Consider the following 18,427-nt stretch of genomic DNA (forward strand, 5'->3'; position numbering starts at 1 on the left):
CATAAATAAAAGCAATTGAGTCAGAAGTAAAATACAGAAGATTAATTTAAGATGGATATAAAAATCTAACACAAAAAAATTGACAATTGATTTTTAAATGACTTGCACATAAAAAGTATGTACATTATACATGAATTGACTGTCATAATTCATTAATTACAATGTTAAGATCATTTAGATTCCTTTGTGGAATTATTCTTCCTCTGAGGTGTGCTGTTTGCAGCACTGCTGGAGAAAAGCCTCCAGCTCTCCCCTTCGAGCCAGACTCTGGGCTTTCCCTTGAAAACGGCCATTCTTCCCTGCTCCCTTTCCTTGAAGCATCTCCAAAACACTAGTAACAAAAAGAGCAATAATGTTTAGGATTTAGGTTTAGGCAAAAAAAAAAAAAAAGCAAAAAGCTTGATTTTGCTCTGATTAACCTACAGTGATTTATCCCTCTCATGCCATGACTTAAGAAATGATGTATTTACTTTCAGAAAAGCATAATAGAGCTGAATTATCCTTAATTAAAGAATGTATAAAACAATCTACAAGGAATACTTTCTATTTAATTGGGTTGTCATATCGAAACATTAAACATTTTATTCTCACTTTACAAATATCAAACATGTAAGAAATATATAAATGTTTCAGTTGAAGTGTAAAGTGTAACCAATACCGTGGTCCCAACTCAGCCACTCGTCCATTGGGTCCAGCCAGTAAAAACAGGCCAGGTCCCTTCTCTTCCCCAACAGTAAGAAAAACTAGTGTTTCCTGAAAGTACAAAATGTGTGTTTTGAAACATGTTCAGCCATTAACATAAGATACTGGACTTACCTCGGTGTTAATTTCATTCGCGATGATATTCATAAACTCATTATCCCCCTCTTTTCTGTGAAAATGTCAAATGTATGTCAAAGTGCCTTTAGACAAATAAAAATAAAACACGCCATAGGGGGTTCTTACTTATGAAAGCTGAAAAAGTTGCTTCTGTTTGGACCATTTTTAAAATCTTGAGCAATTAGCACAGCCATATCACGAAGCAGGCCCAGGTTAGTCTACAAAGAGTAACTCATCATTGTCAAGTTTTCATTATAGTTTTTATTTAAAGTTGAAATGTAGTAAGTTCATATTTTGTGAACGTACCTTTTGAAGCAGCTTTACAGACTTCTGTATTTTATCAACTGCTTCAACATGCTCATCAGGACCAGTTCTGAGAAACAAAGACCCTCATAGTAAGGAAGGTTTGATGGAATTGCCATAAAAACAAGAAATCATATTTGATACTTACTTCAAGAGGGATACCAATGAGCGCTCTGTATTGTAGCTTTTCTCTGCATATTTCAAAACCCTGTTTCCAGCCAGGAAAATCAAGCTTGTTTTGTTCTTCTTTCCCTTCTCTGTTCCCAGTAGTTTTATTACCTAAAATGTGTGTTTATTGGTCATTGGGTTTGTTGCATAATAGGAAGTAAACAGATATTTCACCTGTAAATGACTGAGGTTCGACACATGAGTTCCACAACACATGTTGGCATCAACACCCTCAATGTCAATGATTCGGATTGGCCCTGCATGATCATCTGGTAGCCCTCGACTCCTCACCTACAGTTTAAATGTGCATTTGTTAAAAACATTTTTTCCTACATGGTTTTATAAAGTACACATACCTTCTCCACAATAGGATCATCTATTGACAGAAGCTGCACATTGACAGGGATGTGAGCTCTGATCTTTTCATTGACCGCCTCCTCCAGAGACTGTAGCTGGGCTGGTTTCACACATGGAGTATCCAACTCTATGGTGCTTCTCTGGCGCCCCAATTCCCTGAAAAGAAATCACAGGCAAGCAAACATTAGATTTAGATTAGCACTGAAATAAAGTAATGTCAAAATTAAACAGAGATTGCATTGTGGCTGTACCAGGACGTTGTTTTGTATCCAAACATTGCATCTGCCAAAGCTGTGATTAAGTGTTGTCCTGCAGGAATAAAGATCAGCCATTTAGAACCAAACTGACCAGCCTAAACTATTTAATGTCCTGCTCTAAGCATGCCTCACCAGAGTGTTGTTGCATATGGTCAAACCTGCGATCCCAGTCCACTCGAAGCTGCACCTCCTGCCCAGGCTCTACAGAAGAGCTCACAAAGTGGACAGCATCAGGACCCTGCCTAGTCACTCTCAACACAGGGACGTCTCCAATGAACCCATGGTCATCTGGCTGACACAGCGTAACAAAAAATAACATTAATTGTGCAGCTCATATTCGCAAACAAAACACATACAACTACTGAAACTGACCTGACCACCGCCCTCTGGAAATAAAATGGTGTCTTGTAGTTTGACATTGAATCCTTTCAATGTTTCTTTCTTTCCATTGACTTCATGCTTTAGCTCAGCAGGACAACAGGACACTACACTTGTGACAAACTAAAAGATCATTTGTAGTTAGTCATCTTTATAACATGATCTTGTAGAAAGAAGACTTGCACGCCTGAAAACATGATGCTAGGTGACACAGAAGTACTGAACTAGCCACTAAAACAAGCTCTTAAAAGTCGATAGTCAAATGCATGTGTCATATCTACATTAAAATAGACTCGCGAGTTTAGCCACAAGCTAACACTCAGAAATTCAAACAATGTCTAACTTGATTATACTGATAAATACAACCTTTTAAATACCTCTTTCATGTAGCAGTCTCGTTGACATTGGAATGCCATAATGAACTACTAAACATTTAAATCAAGATATAAAAAAACGTAGTTTGTGCACTCGTGCAACAACCTCCATGAGCAAACTACAGCAACTCAGCTGTCGGCTTGCGACGGAAAGCCGAAGAGTCCAAACATGGCTGAAACGAAAATACGCTCCGCAACCATTGTTATTATTATTTTAATAATCAATGGCATTGCCTCACTGGTGGTGCAGACGTGCAAGTCAAGCCACTTTAAAACCTAAGTAGTTAGTGGTTATTAATTTAACTTAACTAAGCTTTGGTTTTGTACTGTTTATAACTAGGTTTAAATGAATACTAGACGGGTTGTTGCTGCCATCTTCTGGGGATATATTGATAATAATAATTTTTTGTATACTTTTTAGGACAACAATTCCATTATTATGTTACAACAATAATGTACATATTTTTGTAACAATTTTAGGCTAAAAATAATATTCACATAACATAACAAATAGTAGTGGTACCATTAAAACATTTATTTGTCATCGATATGAAAACAATGACAATTATTTTAAATTAAATAATTGTTTAAAAAAAACATAATAAGATAGTAATAAAACAACAATATAAAAATACAGTTTAGAATACACCTTGTCCAACACAAACATAACAGCAACACGAGGGTGTTGCTAGTTATGGGTGTCCTAGTCAGTCAGATCAGTCAGACTGAAAAAGAAAAAAATTATAATAATAAAAAAATAATAAAATTAAATATTTTTCTTGTGATATATATATATATATATATATATATATATATATATATATATATATATATATATATATATATATATATATATATTTTTTTATTTTTTTTTTTTTTTCTTACATCACTAAGATCATCCATATCTGGTGCTGGTCCTTTATTTGTTGACATTTCTTTAATCATCTGAAAAGAAGAAAAAGAAGATGCACAATTCATTGCTGTTTTAACATAATTAGAATATAGCTCTAATATAACATATTTCACTCATTACTCACATCCATGTATCTGTCATACTCTTCTTTTCCTTCATCTTCCTCATGTTCCCAGTCTCTCCAGTTGTCAAAGTCAACAGAAATCCAACTAGGCTGCATCAGAACAATGTCAATATTTAATCAGAGAATATAGTGAAAGAGAATTGAAATAAATACACACTTTGAAAAGCAACTAACTTTTTCTGGGTTTTTCTGGAGTCGAGGCCAGGCAAAATCAGGCTTTACTTTCCTCAAAAGGACGTTAATGGTGCGGTCATAGACTCTTTCTCTGGAGTCCTAAAAATATTAAAAGAATTATTCAACACATTTCTGTAACAAATATAGCTTACTAAGCTAGGTACTTACATGAATTTGTACTTTTTCAAAGAAGTGTAGCTCATTGTAGAAGACATCTTCTTCATCATTTTTACAGCTGTTGTAGAGTTAGGGCAGTTGTAAGTGGAACCATTTGAGCACACTTAAAACAGCATAGCCTACAGTTCCTACTTAACAGAAAAATGATGTACTCACAATAGAATCATTTTGTCTGTTTGAATATCGACCTTCACATCTTTTGGTTTCTGAACGACAAAGTTGATAGTGACATATTTTTTTCGGTCATACCAGTAGGCATGTGCTGGTTGGCTGAAAGGAAAAAAATATATTCTATTGCTCTGTATTGCCTCACATACACAGATTTATATAACAAGAAAATTACATTATAGATATGAAACAAAAATAATCTTACCTGTGTTCTGGTCTGGGAATCTTGACTTTGTTCATAATGAGGCAAATATTAAAAAAAAAACGACAGAGTTACAGTAAGAGCACTTTTGATCCTTTAAATAGTAGTTTGTGGCACCCTCGTGTAGTGTGTGTTCTGTAATGGAGGCAGACCCACTGTGACACTATTTATAGAGCAGTTGGTATCAGTTACTGGAGGCTGTGCCTGTCTCAGACCCTTCCCCACACCAAATGGGCTGTCGGTGGAACTCTCGGGAAAACAGATGCATTTTCTGTGCTCTTTTCTCACCTCAATCACCCTCGTCAGCCAGGAGGGCCTTCAGGGGGGTCAGCCAAAGGAAGAGGAAGTTACTAAACAGAGATGTCGCAAGCAATACAAATCAAAAAGAACCTCAAATTCAGGGGACTACTGACAAAATTGTAGGCCTATGTCTAATATTTTGTTTTTACTACTTACAGTATTATGAAGTTAAAGTCTTTAAGTTATCAACTCTGACAATGGTTTTATATCTTTTATGACTTCAAATTTCTATGGTAAACCCAAAATGTATGTGTTTCAATTTTATGTTACAAGTACAATGTTGAACAATTACTCTTCTTCCTGCTCCTTTTTATTCATTCCTTTTCATTTCTTGTATGTTTATTACACTGTTTATGTATTTTGAACTTTATGAATCAAATAAAGAAACAAATAAACAAATGCATAAACATTTTTTAATTGTCCATTGCTATGGCAATGGTCCACATTTTTCGTCATTCTAAAATCCATGGACAAACTCTTTGTGAATGATAAACCTATGAAAAACACACAAATACCACCTATGATATCACAAACATAAAATCAAACATTACACATTTAATTACTGTATCTGACCCATAGACTGTGATCTGACCTGGAGCTTGGGATTTAGTTGATGAAAGTTATTACACTTTCCCAGATTAGATTAAGGTTGAAAGGAAAAAGATTTGCACCACAGAACCGTAAAAAAAAATCCTTAGTATGGATCCATGATTTGCAAAAATGCCAAACAAAACAAAACAAAACAAACAAACAAACAAAAAAAAAAAAAAAGCATCAATCGCGAAAGAAATCACTCGCGTGCGCCCCCTACTGTTGTGGTGCAGTCCTCCCTACCGGAAGTGCAGTATTCCAGGCTGTTCTCTGGGCGGTTAGCCTGTGTACACCTCAACCGCTACCCCAAATAAAGCTGAATCTATCGTTTTCTCTCATCTTTTCACCTGCAAGTGTTGGTCGATTGTTATATACCAAATTTTCCTAAAAAGTGCACTTTATTGGACAAGAAAATGCCACGTAGACGACAGGTAAGAAATGTAGGTCGCTTCAGATGTTAGCTTAGCGTTAGCAAGTTAGCTATCAGTAAACAATTGTCAGGGATGAATGTTTTTCTTTGTTTTATTCTGTAACATTTTTTAACATCTAAGCATTTCCAAAACAACTACGTGTTGCCATTTTAAATCGGACTAAATTAGCGTGTCAGAACACTGTTTATTTCAATTAACAATTCATGTCTGCATTTTGAATGGGAGAATCATCTAACTATCGAGCGCAAAAGTAAATGACTGGAAGACACCTGTGGCTTGGTTTTTGTTGTAATTTCAATAACCAACGCTATTTGAATCCCTCCTGTTATACTGATATTGAAACTCAAACCACATGCATGTTCATTGTTTACTATACCAACTGATCCTATTTAGAATGAATGTGCTATTGTTGTTTGTAGCAGAGACCTATGCCAGGAAGTGGTTCAGATGGGACAGAAGACTCTGACTCCTCTGCTGAGCGGGAGCAGACAAACAGCTCAGAAAGTGATGGAAATATTCCCAAGAGACAGCGCCTCACTCGAGCCTCCACTCGCCTCAGCCAGAGCTCTCAGGGTAAGCCCACAGCTCTGAATAAATCCAGGGACACTACTACTTTTCTCTTCAACTCTGTCAACATTGTGGTTTGTATGCGTCAGACACACCAGACTTGAAGCGCGCTGTTGACCACGATGAGTCTCCTCCACTGACGCCCACAGGAAACGCCCCCTCCTCTGAGTCTGAGCTCGACATTTCCAGCCCCAATGCATCTCACGATGAGAGCCAGGCCAAAGACCAAACCAGCAGAGATTCAGATAAGGATCTTTCCCATCGACCCAAGCGCCGCCGCTGTCACGAGACTTACAATTTCAACATGAAATGCCCCACTCCAGGGTGTAATTCACTTGGTAATGTACCTCCTGTATAGAATGTTGAATAAAGGTTACACTTGGTTTAATACCAAATGGCAAGACTAAATTAATTTGATTGTACATTCCCTCTGCAGGTCATCTTACAGGGAAGCATGAACGTCATTTTGCTGTATCAGGCTGCCCTCTTTACCACAACCTTTCGGCTGATGAATGTAAGGTGAGCATTAAGTCAAGAACTTGGGTAATCTTCAAATACTAAGAATAAATTAGGTAATCTTCAGAGTTATAAAATTTATTAAAAATAAACTTAAACAATCGTTTAGGTTAAAGCTATCACCCGTGACAAACAAGAAGAAGAGATGAAAGTGCAGGAAGAAAGCAATTCTCGACATGCAACTCGTCATCAGGTGAAGTTCATGTTTTTTATTGAGTAAGAATATGTGTTTCTTATTCTTCTGTTGTTTATTCCAGACCCCAACATCAAAACAGAGCCGCTACAAGGAGCAGGTGAATGAGATGAGAAAAGGTCGAAACTCTGGCCTGCAGAAAGAGCAAAAGGAAAAGCATATGGTACATGCTCTCTAACTGCTGTGAAGTAGTATTACCAAAATATAGCCTTATCTATTGTTATTACTTATTCACAGGAGCATCGTCAGACTCATGGCAACACCCGAGAGCCACTGTTGGAAAACATCACTAGTGATTATGACCTGGAGCTGTTCAGAAAAGCCCAAGCTCGAGCATCAGAAGACCTGGTAAGGATTTATTACTAATAGAATTTAATAAGCATGGTATTGTTCTACATGTTGAAAATGTGTGTGCTATTTATCTCCAGGAAAAGTTGCGTATCCAGGGGCAAATCACTGAGGGCAGTAACATGATAAAGACCATTCTGTTTGGGCGATACGAACTGGACACCTGGTACCACTCTCCTTACCCTGAGGAATATGCACGCCTGGGCCGCCTCTATGTATGCGAGTTCTGCCTAAAGTACATGAAAAGCCAAACCATTCTAAGGAGACACATGGTGAGACCTAAAAACTGCACTGGATTTATGGACAATATTTTTGTTACATCAGTGTATATATTTGATATATTAATATTTTTAGGCCAAGTGCGTATGGAAGCATCCTCCAGGTGATGAGGTTTACCGGAAAGGTGCAATATCAGTGTTTGAAGTTGATGGAAAAAAGAATAAGGTTAGTTTTTGTTATCTTAGCATAGATCATGTCTTACAGAAAAGGTTTTGTGTACAAGACTTCCACTCTCTTCTCCACAGATTTATTGCCAGAACCTGTGCTTACTTGCCAAACTCTTCTTAGACCATAAAACTCTGTACTATGATGTGGAGCCATTTCTCTTTTATGTGATGACAGAGGCCGACAACACTGGCTGTCATTTAGTGGGCTATTTTTCTAAGGTAAAATCAAGTGTCAATTTATGTCTTTTGTTTATTTTGATGAAACAGTTCATATGCATTTAACTGTTTTTATTCTTTTAATTTCAGGAAAAGAACTCATTCCTCAATTACAATGTGTCTTGTATTCTCACAATGCCACAGTACATGAGGCAGGGCTTTGGCAAGATGCTTATTGATTTCAGTATGTACTGAAATACTTCTGTTATATGTTGCTGTAATGTCCATTATTTTTATAGAATGGTATTCATTTGTCGCTCTGTGTATTTGTGTAGGCTACCTTCTTTCCAAAGTGGAAGAGAAGGTGGGGTCACCAGAAAGACCACTCTCTGACCTGGGCCTTATCAGCTACAGAAGTTACTGGAAGGAAGTTCTACTGCGATACATGTACAATTTTCAAGGGAAGGAGATCTCCATTAAAGGTACAAAATAATAATAAATAATGTTACACAAAGCATTATTATGTGGTTTATGTGACTGTAATGCAGACTTTTTTCTTTTTTCTTTAGAGATTAGTCAAGAAACTGCAGTGAATCCAGTAGACATTGTGAGCACTCTGCAATCGCTCCAAATGCTCAAGTACTGGAAGGGCAAGCACCTGGTGTTAAAGCGACAGGTACACAGATAAACTTGTACTGTTGTCCACCATAACAAGAACCACAAAACTTTGGGCCAGGATGTCAGATGTTTATTTTTCATAATATATATATATTCAATTGGTACTTTCACAGAAACAATTATTTATTTCTACTGTTATATTGACTGATGATTTGACATTGACAATTTAAACAAAACACACAACATTTTACATAATTAGATACAAAGTTCATGGGTTTGGATCTTTATTCCAACATTTTCTTTTTCTAGGACCTGATTGATGAGTGGAAAGCAAAAGAGATCAAGAGAGGGAACAGCAACAAAACCATAGACCCCACCTCACTCAAATGGACCCCTCCTAAAGGGACATAAACAGCATCCCTCCGCTGCTCAATAAACTCTTTTAGCCTCTAGCCACAAGTAGCCTCGACTTTCCAATGTCTGCGACATCAGTGTTTTTTGTTTTCTCATGGACTTTTTTTTAAAAACTTTTTTATTTTACGTGACTGATGTTTATTGTATGATTGTCCACAAATGAACTCAAGGGTTTTTGCTTGTCCAAAATGTGCTTTCTATGCTTTGAATGTTAACTGTTCCACATATCATGATTGTTTTGCAGCATTTCCAGGCTGTTACCATTAGTTCTTTAAGAATTGCATTTTGATGCTAGTTACCTTCGAATTAATTATATTTCAATAGCATAGAAGTTTAACGCAGACTGTACTTGACTAGTATGATAAATAGAAACCTTCTTTGGTTGATGTGATATTGTATAGATTCTTCTTTTTACCTCCATCACTAGATGATTTGGACCCATTCCTCTTGAGAACCTGCCAAATTATTAAATAAAAATTATAAACTCATGAAAATGCACATAAATGTACAGATGACCTCAGGTTTTTATAATATTGTACTGAACCTTGCTTATGTGATTTCTCCAGAACATCAGATGCAGTTGAAGGATGGATTCTTGGCAAAGAGTCTGCAATTAATTAAATATTATGTCACTGTAATTGCCTTGTATTCATATTTACACATTTGATATTTTGAATATCAATAAAATTGACAGATTCTATGTAATCATTTTAGTTCATACCTGGCATGCTTCTTCCCATCAGACCAACAAACATTTCCCCCTTTTTTCTGAAAAGAAATATATTTTACTCTTCTTATTCAGGCACCTTTATTTATAGTGCAATTAAACTGTTATACTTACTTCTATCTACTTTGATAGGTTTGTCATTACCTAAAAGAAGAAAAAGTTCATCATATTGAGTGTATGTTAATTATGTGGAAAGAGGCTTCTTAAATATTATTTTATTATAGATCAACTTTGTTATTAAAATATTTAGCGCATAGGGTGAAATTAAGCTCTTATATTTTATTGTCAGTAACTGAATGTTTTAATATTTGTTAAAAAAAATTAAATAAAAACCTGTACATCACCTGAGCGTTTACCCATGAGTCCATAGAAGCGGAGAGCTTTAGATCTTTTCATCAAAGCATCCACAGCCTCTGTCAGACCTGTGTCCAGCGATAGATCCTGTCATGACAAAATGTCATTGAAAAAATAAAGCAAAATCTCAGATTTTTACCCAGATGCTCTGTTAGTACATTACCTGCCCTCCTTCCTCATCTAACGTAAAAGACATTCCCACATATATTTGCATCACTGAACAAAAGGTGAAAATAAAAAGCTGTATTTTCCAGAGGTCCATTGAATAAGTCCTTAATTCTCATATGTGATAAAAACCAATGCAACAGACTTACTTTTCCTGGCCCAACTGATTTTTCTGCCTCATTTATAGCTCAGTCCCAATGTCCACAGTCCCCTCCTCCAAAATACATTATGCCAGGACCCTTATGTCCATTACATCATTTATTTCCTATTTTTAAAGCCGCGCCCCCTTCATATAACCATAGATTTCCCGAGTGATTCCTAATACATAAAACTAGTCTATTCCTAATTGACTACTTGCTTATCAAAGACACTAAACCAAATATTTACATTTGAAATAGACACATGTTATAAGCTAGTGTTTGTTCATAAATATTTGTAACTGTGTCCCTTTGATATGGCAGATGCTCCTGGCCACCTTTTAAATATAACCCCACCCTTTGAAGATATAGAATTTTATTAGTAGCCAGTTGACTTGGTAGCCCCTTTGACATCAGAGGTTTCACTTCTAACACTGACTTTGAAACACTGTATAAAACACAAGCTATACATTTAACCTACAGAAACTGTTTTGACACAAACCATAATTTCATGATCTTAAAGAAATGTTTTAATACAACAATTTTCCTACAACAAATTGGAAAATGTTCCAAATGCTATAGAAATGTCTGGAGAGCCAATTATTTGACAATATGTACTTGTAAGAAGCCCCACTTGAAACAAAGCCGATCCAAACATCCAGAGCTTTGATCCGGACACAGGTGCTTCTGAGCAAGAAAAGCAGCGGGACAATTATCCCTCAAAAGGCAATTAGAGCTGAACAGTCCTCATGCATGTGTGCACTGCTAACATGGAGAGAGGAATCAAAAGGAATCACAAGAGATGAATTAACATATGAAATGGTTTAGTCACAAAGAGCTGGTGTAATGACAGGGGACCGGCTGACGCAGGCCCCTGCTCACCGGGGCTGAGGTCTGAGGATTTGGCTGGACTGTTTGTCGATGGTGATTCATAGTTTTATGGTGACCTCTGCATGTTCTGATGTCATGCAGGTTCAGTATATTTCAAATCCAATAAGCAGTAGTTGCATTTATTTTGATCATTTATGCACCATTCATTAAGGGGGGATAATTTTTATATAGCCTAAATCACAAGGAGCAACAGTTTGGGATGCAATAGCTTGGCAGTGGCCTGTGAGCTCATGTGAGCACTTATGTGTTAGCCCTGACCGTCCTTTTCCACATAGATTTTGTATAATATGAAGGTGCATTATGTAACTTTTCTTCATAAAGGTGATGCCACGAGGTCATGTGTTACGACCCAGCTCGTTTGGGGTGAGGGAAGTAACAAAAATAAAACCAAGATGTAAAATGGAATAAATTAAGTTATGTTTAATTAACAGGAATGTAAAGGTAAATTAACAAAACACAAAAAATATACAGAAAACAACCTAAACTAAGAAACAGAACAACAGAATAAACAGAGTTTTGTGCCAGAAAAGGGATCACGCAGGCTTACACAAAAACCAGTGGTAAAACTTAGGGACACACACTAAACTAAAACACAAGTTCCCCAAATTAAACCACATAAACCCACAAACAGAATCGAGTGACCAAATCAAAAAAGGCACAAAACAGAACTAAACTAACACACAAACACAAAACCAAAATGGCATACTGGCCACCAAGGCCAGCAGCCCCAAACAGGTGCTGGCAATCTCCTTAAATAGGGGGAGGTGGCTGCAGGTGAGGTGGGCGTCGACTTGCCCCACCAATCACAGACCAGGACTCCTGCAGCAGGAATCAAGAGAACTCTGCAGAAATATTACAACTAAGGCCTGGGGCCGTAACATCATGTTACAGGTCAGACCTGTGGAGAGATGACCCAGCTCACTGCTAATTGCCATGTGGAACATTCCAGGCAAGGCATTTCAAACTTTCATTCAGAAAAGTGACATAGAGCACTTTTAAGGGAGGATTATTTTGAGATCACAAAGAATTTGAACAAGATCTACTTCTGTCAAGATTGTTTTGGCAGTGGTCTATGAACGCATGAGTACTGTCTCTAGGGAGATGTTATTCCTTTGCCTAGAATGTTTCACAGTATGATATGAAGTGGCAACATCAGGCAACTCAGTAACATCAAGCAGTGATGGCCCCGCTCCAGAAAAGTTACATACATAGTTCATGTTTAAAATCAAAATAATACAAAATCTGTTCCTATTGGTTTTATTTGTGTTTCCTGTGTGCTTCTTCATTTTGGGCTAATCAAGTTCACATGACTGTTGAAAATATGGCTTTAGGAATTTTGGAAAATTATAGACTTTGAGAGGACCAAACCAAAGATAATTTAGCACATCCCATCTTTGGGCTCAGTTCCACATGGGAAAGCCATTAATATTTTCCATTTAATTCTGCAATTTCATTTTCAGCATATACACTGAAAAAAAACATATTGCGCTATTTTCAGATCTGACCTGGAGTTGTGTTTTCTTTCATTCACACTTGTTTTAACACACAAACCCTGCATATTTAGGCTGAACACTCTTCCATCATCCACACACTTTCACTAGAATCATTTGGATCTCTACTGAAATAAATAAATAAATAAATAAATGAAAAACGTTAAAAATTGTTAACTTGAAACCTACTGCTTCATGGGGTCAGATCAGAAGGTGGAACAGAGTATTTTGAGCTTTGGAGCTGTAGGCACACTAATAATAAAGGGTTACTCAAACATATGAGAATGAAACAAAATATAATATAGACCTTTAAAACACAATATAGGAACTTTCAATAATAAAAGTTGCCCCAACATGGATAAAACTGTATTTTTATATGATGCATTCAGACATACGGATTCGATTTGTGCTTTAATGTGAAGAAGAATCCCTTGAGTTGCTACTGTCTGTGGTGTAAATCAGATTTCAGTCTCAATGTAAACACTGTGAACTACATCTGTTGTGTTTTTGATACGCTCCCTTGTGCTTCATATGAAACATTTATTAGAAGTGAGTAACTAGTGTCTTATGGGGCTTACTGAACTATTGTAATCCTACTACAGAAGTCATCATTACTTCCAACTGTAATGGTACACGACACACACGGCACACTGTGTCTGTGTCTCATTTATCTGTGGTTACACTTAATACAAACCACCATCCACTGTGTTCTGGGGCCTAAACCATTTCAATATGCAGATATGCTAAGATTAGAATTTCACTGTAACATTGATTGAGCTTATGCATCCAGAAATACAAATAAAGAAACAAAAAACAAAAAGAGTATTATAAAGCCTTTTGTCAGTGACTGCTCCTCTATTGCTACCACAAGTTGCTTCTGATGTTATTCTTTCATTTTTGAGTCAGTCGGCCTACTGTGTTCTTTCTTGGAGTGTCCATATCATAAATATGGTGATAGTTTCATGGGGAGTTGTAACATATGCTCAAGGTTAAACTCACTATTGCAGCTGCAAAGCTTCTGTGAAGGCTGCTGTCCACCTGACAGTAAAATCTCCTTTTAGCCCTTTATCACTATTGTAGCTTATAACAATAATGCCTATAAGTTAGTTAGTTAGTTTTATTCTCAACACATAGAAAACATAGCCTACATTAAAAACTAAAAAACTAAAAAACTTAAACAAAACAAAAAACAAAACAAAGCAAAACAAAACAGCATGTCTTGTTCAAAAGAGCGGAAAGGTAAAAGCGTATTTTTGAAACATGACCTATGTCTGTCCCTCAATATATACAGAGGTAAACACTGAAATGACATTGAAACAGAAAAATTGTAATGTTGATTTATGGACATGATGACCAATTAGTTGTTGTTTTCATTTGGCATGTTTTGTTTTCAAGCAGATTGGCCAGTCAGGAAGCATACATGCATTTCTGTCTTCAATATAGAGGTTAGAGCACAAGCATCTTTAAAGTATTTAGTCTATTTAGTTTTCATTCATGTTTACAACATGTATTTTTATTTATTTTTTTTATTTTTAATTTAAGGGTTTATACAGGCACAGGCTTTTTATATTCCAATCACAGGGTGGCGCTCCCTAACTTTACCATTATTGCCACTTTTTTCTTGCTTACGTTGCATGCGTAATCCGTTGTTGACAGAAACCGCATTATCAGATGTGTCGAGCCCCGTGGATGTGGTGAGTTTAGCCCTGATATCATCGTGTATTATTTATGGGCTTGTAGAGCAGCTTAAACCCCAAAACTAAACCTGCTATCGCCACAGCATCTAGATCTGGCTTAACGCGTACAAATGAGTCCCATTCACACGGTAACAGATTTACAGCAGCGGGTCAGTCGGGTGCGTAGTACATAACAAAAGATGGTGCGATTAGAATAAAAATAGATTACATAAAGTAATAGCATACCTAATTTATTATTTTTTTTATTAGTTTGACAGATAGGTTGCAAAGGTTTCCTCATTTAATGTATAATAGAATGTACCGTACTCCACCAGGGGTCACTGTTGCTCCACAAATAAATTACGCACTTGCCCATTTGTTGATTTCTGACTTGGCTAAAAAGTTGTGCAAAAAACATTGTACAACTCAAGTTTCACTGGTATGTACAGAAATATGACAGAATGCTGCTTTCCATAATTTTACTTGACACTCGTAATGTGTGGTGTGTTTTTATGTGGTCCAACTGTGTAATTTTTAGCAAATGAAAACAGCTAAGTGTCAGCATTGTATTTGACACTACAAAGGGGACCCTCACTGGAACAAACACAGAACATGTTTATTGGACATTCTGTGGCTTGTTCACATCTTTATAAAATGGTTTTCACTGTTTCATGCCAAAAACAAAGTCATATTGTGGATACATTAGAAGTGGCTGTGTGCTGTCCAAAACCTGTTTCAATCAAAATCTATATTATTTTGATGGTACAAACCAATGGATGGGTATGTAAACTATTACTTGTATATGTGTCACATACTGTAGACTATATGAAGCTTGTCTGACTTAAAGTACTTTTTTTAACAGGATACAAACAGAATTGATTCTGCGAGTGATGCCAAAATCTTCTCATGGTAAGAAAACACACAGTTTACATCTTATGGTCCAGTCCTAGCTGTCTGCTATCAAAAATATGAAATATTATTAATCTAAAATGTACCTTCTCCTTTTTCACCTTTTTTTTACAAATTGGTTGTGATCACAACTATTTTTTTTATTTTACAGTTACTCAATATTTATGCAAAAGCTTCTAAGTGTATAGTATTATAGTTCAGATAGAGATATGACTTAACAAATAAAACATCTTGAAGTGGGTTGAGAACTAAAACATAAAAAAGTTTGTAGCTCACAATAAAAAATGAATTATTGGGAAAGAATTCTGGACCCAATTTTATAAGAAGTAAAAAAATATCTTAGTTTTTTGCAGCATTTTGTCATAATAAACATATAATTTAACTCCAGTATGCTCTAAATACTTGGAGCAACCTGTCTCACTTTATAAGATAAGATAATCCTCTATTTGTCCAACAGTGGGGAAATTACAGTGTTGCAACTCAAAGGTCAAGAACAGCAGGAAAATATGAACATGCAATCAAAACCAAGATCAAGATACTATAGATAGATATACTATAACGATTTACAATAGACAAAACTAATGCAACACGGTGCCAGAAGAATAAAGCTATAAGGTTACAAAACTTACACAATCAACTTCGCACAATCTCTGACTGTAGTTCTGAACAGTGCAGCATATGGACACAAATAAATTGCAGGTAATGTGTCTTCAGTATATTCTATTATTTGTACAATGAGTGACTATGACTATTATCTACAGCGCAGCAGACGGACAGATTAAATAGATAAATAGCAGGTAAGTCATTTGAGTGATGTGTGATTTTCACTTTCTAGTTAAGCCTTGGTAACCTCTAGCCAAGTATTAGAATAGATACTGTATGGTAATGGATACCACAGCATGACAAAACAGGTGGTTGAACCAGGAGAACATGCTTTTATAATTGATCTTTTCACAGTTAGCCTGAAATGCCTAACTCTTGTTCTTTGAGTTGTTTTTCTCGTTTTTTGCCTTGTGGCGCTTTGCTGTGGTTTCTTTACAAAGGCATAAATTTGGCTCCTTCCAGTCCTCATACCAGTGTCTGTGCTCGTGCTTTTGCATGCACACAGACTGGAGGGGCTCTCTATGATTCTGGTCCGGTACACAGCACAGAGGTAGCGGGCTCCATGTTGACTCAGGCTGCAGGTGCTTTGACACGCTCCATAGGCAAATTTGACACAACTGTGACAGGGAGCGGGCATGCAATGTAAACACCTTAAGAGGAAATGTCATCACAGATCCACTGATAAAGGCATTCCCCGACCTCACGCACACACGCACACACACGCCACAGTGCCACGTCCTGCTGGTCATGCTCTCCTTAAGGTGATGTCAGGCGCTAGGGTGCCTCAGTCGAATTGGGTTTAGAGTTGTAAGAGTTATACTTGAGTACTTTTATTATTTTATCTCAAAGTACCATTGCTCACTGACTATGTTTACACACACCAAATACTTGATCGTGATTATCTGATTTCTGAAGTTAGGCTTAGACTTTAACAAATTTTATTAATCCACAAGGGAAATGATTTGGACACAGTGGCTCACACATCATGATATAATAATAATAAAGTACAATGAATATAACATGAATATAGTATAATAACAGAGAGAGAGTAAAACTATAAATTGTAATTATAAATTCAAAATGAGTTGCAAAAATAACAAGAGACGGGTGTCAAATAAAGCATAATGATTATCAGATAATAGATGAGAGATTATTAAAATGGTATGTAAACAGTTAGGTCTGATCTGATGTCAGTCTGATGTGAGTAATTGGATTTCTTTCTGATTGAGGTGATTGTGTGATTGTGTTTTTAATTATGAAAAAAAGGCAAAAAGAGTAAACTAATTTGGCAAAGATAAAAATGAAACAGAAAATGTCAAAGATTTAAGGAGTTGTATTCATATTCATTGTACTTTATCTTCCATATACAAGGGTTAATTTAAATACTTTGTTTAACTGACACATGCCACCTGGTGTTCTTGGTGATCAGGTTTCTCTTGTACTTGTAAACACATACCTAAAATCTGATCTACTAGTAACTATTGTATTGTAGGATTAGTTTAATCAGTTGAATAATACTAGCCATGTAAATGTGCCCAAAATGGCTCTGCAGTTTACACTCATACTTTTCGATGTAAGGTAAATGTGCTTAGAAGTTCAAACAGATGCGACACAGATGAGACTAATCCTATAATTGTACTAATAACACTGTAAATAAAAGTACTGTACATCATAAGGCAATTCTAACTTAATTGCCACACACTAGAACAACTCTTTTCAAACAATTTTCTCCATTTTGCTATTTTTAGGACAATACGCTCAGAAATGCATTATAATACATGACAAAGCCACTTTTCTACAGTCACGTGTCACAGTTTTTTGTTATGAGAAAATAATTAGCACGAAATGGACTTGACAAATTAATGCTAAACGTGGGTGAGACATGTGTAACCGTAGTTTGCATGTTCAAGGTGTCATCTCAGGTCTGACACTGCAGAGAAAACTCTCTGAACTTCACTTTAAGGTGATGTGGTGACTTGTTACTTTACAGGTTCAACAGGTAGGCAGCATAGGTTAGTTCTCATATTTTCTTACTTATTTGCATGTTCACATAGTCTTTGTCATACCTTTTAAAGAAATAGACTCACATGAGAATAGGGGTAGGTGATATGTTTACATTTTTTTTTTCATTTATATTTTTGATACAACTATAACAATATTCAGACAAGTATCTCACATCAGGAATGCGTGAAAATGTGCATAACATTGTAACCACAAAAGTGCAGAAATACTACTTTATACTTTTTTTTAAAAAGAAGATTACACCAGACATTTCAGTTTTTTATGTTGAATCAGTTGTTTTTGTTGTAATTTTGACAGTATACATGATATTGTATCTTTGCTTATTTCCAGAACATAAATTGCAGTCGTATCCATTTTTCAATACATCTCACACTTCTGAAAATCACATAGACAATACCATATGTTGTTTTTGTTCAAAGTATCTAAAGTATCTGGACTGGGAGTGTGCCTTCGAACAGC

At 36.2% G+C, this 18,427-nt stretch overlaps 3 protein-coding genes across 5 annotated transcripts; 1 reads left to right on the forward strand and 2 right to left on the reverse strand.

The window, feature by feature from the left end:
• Positions 1–79: 79 nt before the first annotated feature.
• On the reverse strand, positions 80–4,737 carry LOC110159649 (alanyl-tRNA editing protein Aarsd1-like). The gene is made up of 17 exons (XM_020924239.2): positions 4,418–4,737; positions 4,201–4,314; positions 4,036–4,102; positions 3,868–3,966; positions 3,694–3,783; positions 3,542–3,601; positions 2,277–2,405; positions 2,037–2,196; positions 1,899–1,956; positions 1,647–1,803; positions 1,465–1,581; positions 1,271–1,401; positions 1,126–1,192; positions 946–1,037; positions 817–871; positions 659–753; positions 80–331 (listed from the first exon to the last, which is right to left on the reverse strand). The coding sequence occupies exons 1-17, from the start codon at positions 4,450–4,452 to the stop codon at positions 193–195; spliced, it is 1,665 nt and encodes a 554-aa protein (XP_020779898.1). The 5' UTR covers positions 4,453–4,737; the 3' UTR covers positions 80–192.
• Positions 4,738–5,541: 804 nt separating this feature from the next.
• kat7b (K(lysine) acetyltransferase 7b) lies at positions 5,542–9,699 on the forward strand. 3 transcript variants are annotated; one of them, XM_055149882.1, is made up of 14 exons: positions 5,542–5,745; positions 6,159–6,309; positions 6,393–6,641; positions 6,740–6,822; positions 6,929–7,012; positions 7,077–7,175; positions 7,250–7,360; positions 7,441–7,632; positions 7,715–7,804; positions 7,885–8,025; positions 8,113–8,206; positions 8,298–8,444; positions 8,532–8,638; positions 8,890–9,699. In XM_055149882.1, the coding sequence occupies exons 1-14, from the start codon at positions 5,719–5,721 to the stop codon at positions 8,989–8,991; spliced, it is 1,677 nt and encodes a 558-aa protein (XP_055005857.1). In that variant the 5' UTR covers positions 5,542–5,718; the 3' UTR covers positions 8,992–9,699. The 3 variants fall into 3 exon arrangements, with proteins under 3 accessions (XP_055005857.1, XP_020779858.1, XP_055005858.1); XM_020924199.2 differs by having other exon boundaries at positions 5,542–5,736; positions 6,156–6,309; XM_055149883.1 differs by having other exon boundaries at positions 5,542–5,736.
• On the reverse strand, positions 9,418–10,337 carry si:ch211-131k2.2 (uncharacterized). The gene is made up of 5 exons (XM_055150522.1): positions 10,239–10,337; positions 10,066–10,162; positions 9,832–9,865; positions 9,716–9,762; positions 9,418–9,449 (listed from the first exon to the last, which is right to left on the reverse strand). The coding sequence occupies exons 1-5, from the start codon at positions 10,335–10,337 to the stop codon at positions 9,418–9,420; spliced, it is 309 nt and encodes a 102-aa protein (XP_055006497.1).
• Positions 10,338–18,427: the final 8,090 nt, after the last annotated feature.

Source organism: Boleophthalmus pectinirostris, unplaced genomic scaffold (assembly GCF_026225935.1).
Source record: "Boleophthalmus pectinirostris isolate CB_2022bp ecotype Guang Dong unplaced genomic scaffold, ASM2622593v1 HiC_scaffold_14, whole genome shotgun sequence".
In the NCBI taxonomy this organism is placed as follows: domain Eukaryota; kingdom Metazoa; phylum Chordata; class Actinopteri; order Gobiiformes; family Gobiidae; genus Boleophthalmus; species Boleophthalmus pectinirostris.

Excerpts from the sequence above, each read along its gene's own strand:
- LOC110159649 (XM_020924239.2), bottom strand. The coding sequence starts at position 4,452 with ATGAACAAAGTCAAGATTCCCAGACCAGAACACAG. Across the intron at positions 4,103-4,200 it reads ACAGACAAAATGATTCTATT|CTGTAAAAATGATGAAGAAG; the intron begins GTGAGTACATCA and ends ACTCTACAACAG. Across the intron at positions 3,602-3,693 it reads AGTATGACAGATACATGGAT|ATGATTAAAGAAATGTCAAC; the intron begins GTGAGTAATGAG and ends TCTTCTTTTCAG.
- kat7b (XM_055149882.1), top strand. The coding sequence starts at position 5,719 with ATGCCACGTAGACGACAGGTAAGAAAT. Across the intron at positions 7,633-7,714 it reads CCATTCTAAGGAGACACATG|GCCAAGTGCGTATGGAAGCA; the intron begins GTGAGACCTAAA and ends TAATATTTTTAG. Across the intron at positions 7,805-7,884 it reads TTGATGGAAAAAAGAATAAG|ATTTATTGCCAGAACCTGTG; the intron begins GTTAGTTTTTGT and ends TCTTCTCCACAG.
- si:ch211-131k2.2 (XM_055150522.1), bottom strand. The coding sequence starts at position 10,337 with ATGGACCTCTGGAAAATACAGCTTTTTATTTTCACCTTTTGTTCAGTG. Across the intron at positions 9,763-9,831 it reads ATCAAAGTAGATAGAAGTAA|AAAAAAGGGGGAAATGTTTG; the intron begins GTATAACAGTTT and ends ATTTCTTTTCAG. Across the intron at positions 9,450-9,715 it reads GATGGGAAGAAGCATGCCAG|GTTCTCAAGAGGAATGGGTC; the intron begins GTATGAACTAAA and ends ATAATTTGGCAG.